This window comes from Lolium rigidum, unplaced genomic scaffold, assembly GCF_022539505.1.
Source record: "Lolium rigidum isolate FL_2022 unplaced genomic scaffold, APGP_CSIRO_Lrig_0.1 contig_10797_1, whole genome shotgun sequence".
Lineage (NCBI taxonomy): Eukaryota > Viridiplantae > Streptophyta > Magnoliopsida > Poales > Poaceae > Lolium > Lolium rigidum.
Window position 1 is genome coordinate 728 of NW_025899798.1, and position 3,335 is coordinate 4,062.

At 51.1% G+C, this 3,335-nt stretch overlaps 1 protein-coding gene across 1 annotated transcript; it reads left to right on the forward strand.

Annotated features, from left to right (window-relative positions):
* Window positions 1-1,119: 1,119 nt before the first annotated feature.
* Window positions 1,120-1,800, forward strand: LOC124680252. The gene has a single exon (XM_047215338.1). The coding sequence runs from the start codon at window positions 1,120-1,122 to the stop codon at window positions 1,798-1,800; it is 681 nt and encodes a 226-aa protein (XP_047071294.1).
* Window positions 1,801-3,335: the final 1,535 nt, after the last annotated feature.

Here is a 3,335-nt window from a genome sequence, read left to right on the forward strand (position 1 = left end):
GCTTCGGGGACTAATGTTGGGGGATGACCCCCGGTATGCCAAAGGCATGCCAAACCGGATGGCATGTGCCATCAAGATACCGGTTTAATGTTTATACCGGAACCCGAGGTTAAGAGTTTAGCTAAGTGGAGCTAAGCCGGTATCCCCAAGAGGGTATACGGAACCCGGTAAAGAAGATACCGGAAAGGAGAGCTCCGTCGGCAGGATCGGTCAAAGATTCTCTCCGTAACTAGAAGACAAAGATGAGCTAAGCAAAGTAACTTTTGACGAGGGGCTGACGATAAAGAGAAGGGTGACGGTCAAAGAAGCCGGAGGACGTCAGCGCCCTGATTAAAGAGGACTCCGGCGTCATCTATGATTAAAGTAGCTTTGTAAAGTAGTTTGTCCAGTCAAAGATACCATTAGGGTTTCTTCCAGTGTAAGCCACCCTCTCCCCTATATAAGGAGAGGGGGCAGCCCTTCTTCACGGGCACGTAGCGAGACCATAGAGAGATCAGTGTACTGAGAAACTTGTAACCATGTTGAGATCAATGAAGCTAGCGATCTAGTAAAGAGTTCTTCCTCTTGTCTCTCTTCTTGCATACCGGCCTTTGGTTGTGTTCTTGAGGAAAGCATCCGGAAGTTCCTCCCATCTAATCGCAAACCCTCCCCCGAATCCTCATACGTCCATTCGGCCCCAACTTAAGCCATCCTATGGCATCTGCTCGTTCACCACGACGACACCCCTTCTTCACCAGCAGCGGCGGGGCGAGGAGGAGCTTCTTCCATTGATCCCTTATCCTCATGTTTTCAGTTGTCTTGGATCCCTTCCTCTAGATCTTTGTTTAGATTAGAGATCTTTTTGGTATTTCATGGCGTTCATGATCTGCTAAAGAGTTGTGATGTATCCCTAATTCCCTATCCCTTTCAGTTACATGAGGCCCAGCAAAATTCGACCGTTGCCTGCCTCACTAAAGTAGCCGACCGTTGGGCGGACTCGCACAACCAACCAACCCCTTAAGCCGCCGCCGCGCTTACCAAAAACCAACACAGGATCATCACGCTTCTACTCCCCTCCTTCCTTTTCTGCCTCCCGATCTCACATCAACTCAAACCTTCCAAATCAAGGCCAAGCTTCCAATGGCGGAACCCGTGAAGAAGGACGCCCACGTCGTGGAGATCCCGGTCACCGGCGACGGCGACGGCGACGGCGCGTTCCTCGGCAAGGCGGCGTCGGGGCAGCACCACCCGCTGGGCGAGATCGCCGACAGCGGGGGCCACCTGCTGCTGCTCAAGCTGTGGCAGCGGGAGGAGTCGCGCCTCAACCGCCGCGCGTGCGCGCTCGAGGCGCTCATGGACGCGGCGCGCCGGGACGCCTTCTACCTCTGCGCCGCCTTCCTCGCCCTCCACGGCCTCTCCCTCGCGCTCCTCTTCGCCGCCTCCGTCGCCGCGGGGACCCCCTCGCGCGCCTGCGGGAGGTGGTGGGCGCCCTCGTCCCTCTCGCTGGCCGCCTCCCTCGCGCTCGCCGCCGCCGTGCAGCTCCGGGTCTGCGCCTACTGGCGCGCCGCGAGGCGGCTGCGGCGGGAGCGCGGCGACGCCCGGGCCCTCGCGCGGTGCGTGCAGGAGCTGCGCCTCAAGGGCGCCTCCTTCGACCTCTCCAAGGAGCCGCAGTGCGGGGTGATCAGGGCCAACTGCGCCAGCGTCGAGGGCGCCGGGGCGTGGGGGCCTCTCCAGTGGTGCTACCGGAACGTCGTCACCGCCTGCCTCCTCGCTGTCGCTGGCGCCGCCTTGCCCTTCGGCAAGCTCATCCTCTGCGCGTAGAACACAACCTAATCCAAGTTTTGGGTGAGTTGAAATCACTTATCATGAGAATTCAGTGATCTCTCTGGATTAGATCTTCCTGAATTTGTGTCTAATTTCAGTGAGAATTCATGTCTAATTTCCATACGCAGCGGGTAGTATTGTGACTGAAATGATCGGTGCTTGAAATTTGATCTTCATAAATGACGAAAATCTGCTTTCCTACTTGCAGGTTCGCAAGCTTCCTGACAAGTTGATTCAGCCGAAACGAGAGAGAGGGACACGCATGTCTTGTTTGCATAGGACAGATCACTGCTTGTGCTCCGATGATGAAGAGAGAATTCACAACATTATTTTTCTCCGCCGTCAGAGGGCGTACACTTTGTAACAATTCATAACTTCTTTGTATGATTCATTCACAACTCAAAACGAAATATTCATTTACACATCGTTCTGGTTACTGAATCCCCCGTCAGTTCCTCAACAGCCGTTTCGATTCAGGCAGATTGTAGAGAAAGAACAAATGTTTAGTGAAACTCTTGAATCTTGATGCTCTGCTTTTGGTCAGGTTGTAACTTCCGTGCAAACTTGGCCGCAAATGTATTCAGTTTTCTAGGGCTGCATGAGCCAACACAATTCTCCCTGCAATCCTGATCCTGCGGTTTTGACAGCTCCAGATTCTGGTTTTGGCATGCTATATTGCAATATGCAATGCAAGTGATCACTCCAGAACAGGGCAAATTCTATGTGCATCAGAATCAATGCAGCACTATATGTGAATCTAAGCTAAACACTCATTTCCCCTACTTTATTAGTAAAACCACAATCAATGTCGACGATGTGCCAATTCCCAGCCACGGACAATTCAGGCGTTCCATCACTCAGATTGATTTACAGATGTGCCAATTTTCAGCCACGGACAATTCAGGCGTTCCATCACTCAGATTGATTTACAGGAGTTTACATTGCACTATGTAGTTCTAGGATGAATACAAGATTTTGCAAAGCCCCTTTCATGCACAGGGTGGGTCTTCTGTCGGCCTGCAGCCATTTCCTGGTGCCAAGAGCAGTTATGCCTTCCGGATCTGATTGAATTTGTGATGTTCATAGCAAGTTTAGCTAACAAAGAAGGAGCAAAGCCTTAAGATGCATGCATACGTCTGAACTTTGTGTGCCATTAACTCTGCAAGTCTTAATAATGTCAGAAAAACTGTTTTTTTAGCAACCGGTAGGAGCACTGCTTTTTTATTTAGCAAGAGGGAAACACAACCAAACTATATAGGGAGAGAAAATTTAGATTAAGGTAGAAATATGCCAGAAACGACCGTAAGCAAACCCAAAAAAAAAAAGGAAGGTCTAATCTGGCTTAGCCAGGATGGCTGGCCAGAAGCCGTTAAAAACACGATCGCGCTGGAGAATGTCTTCCCTTATTAGGTGCCCCCCTCTCTGATGATTTAAATGTTGTTTGGTGCCGGGAACACAGTTCTCCACACTTCCCGAAAAAAAATTCCAGAATTGGATAAAAAAATTGACAGCTTATCCATGCAATTAGACGC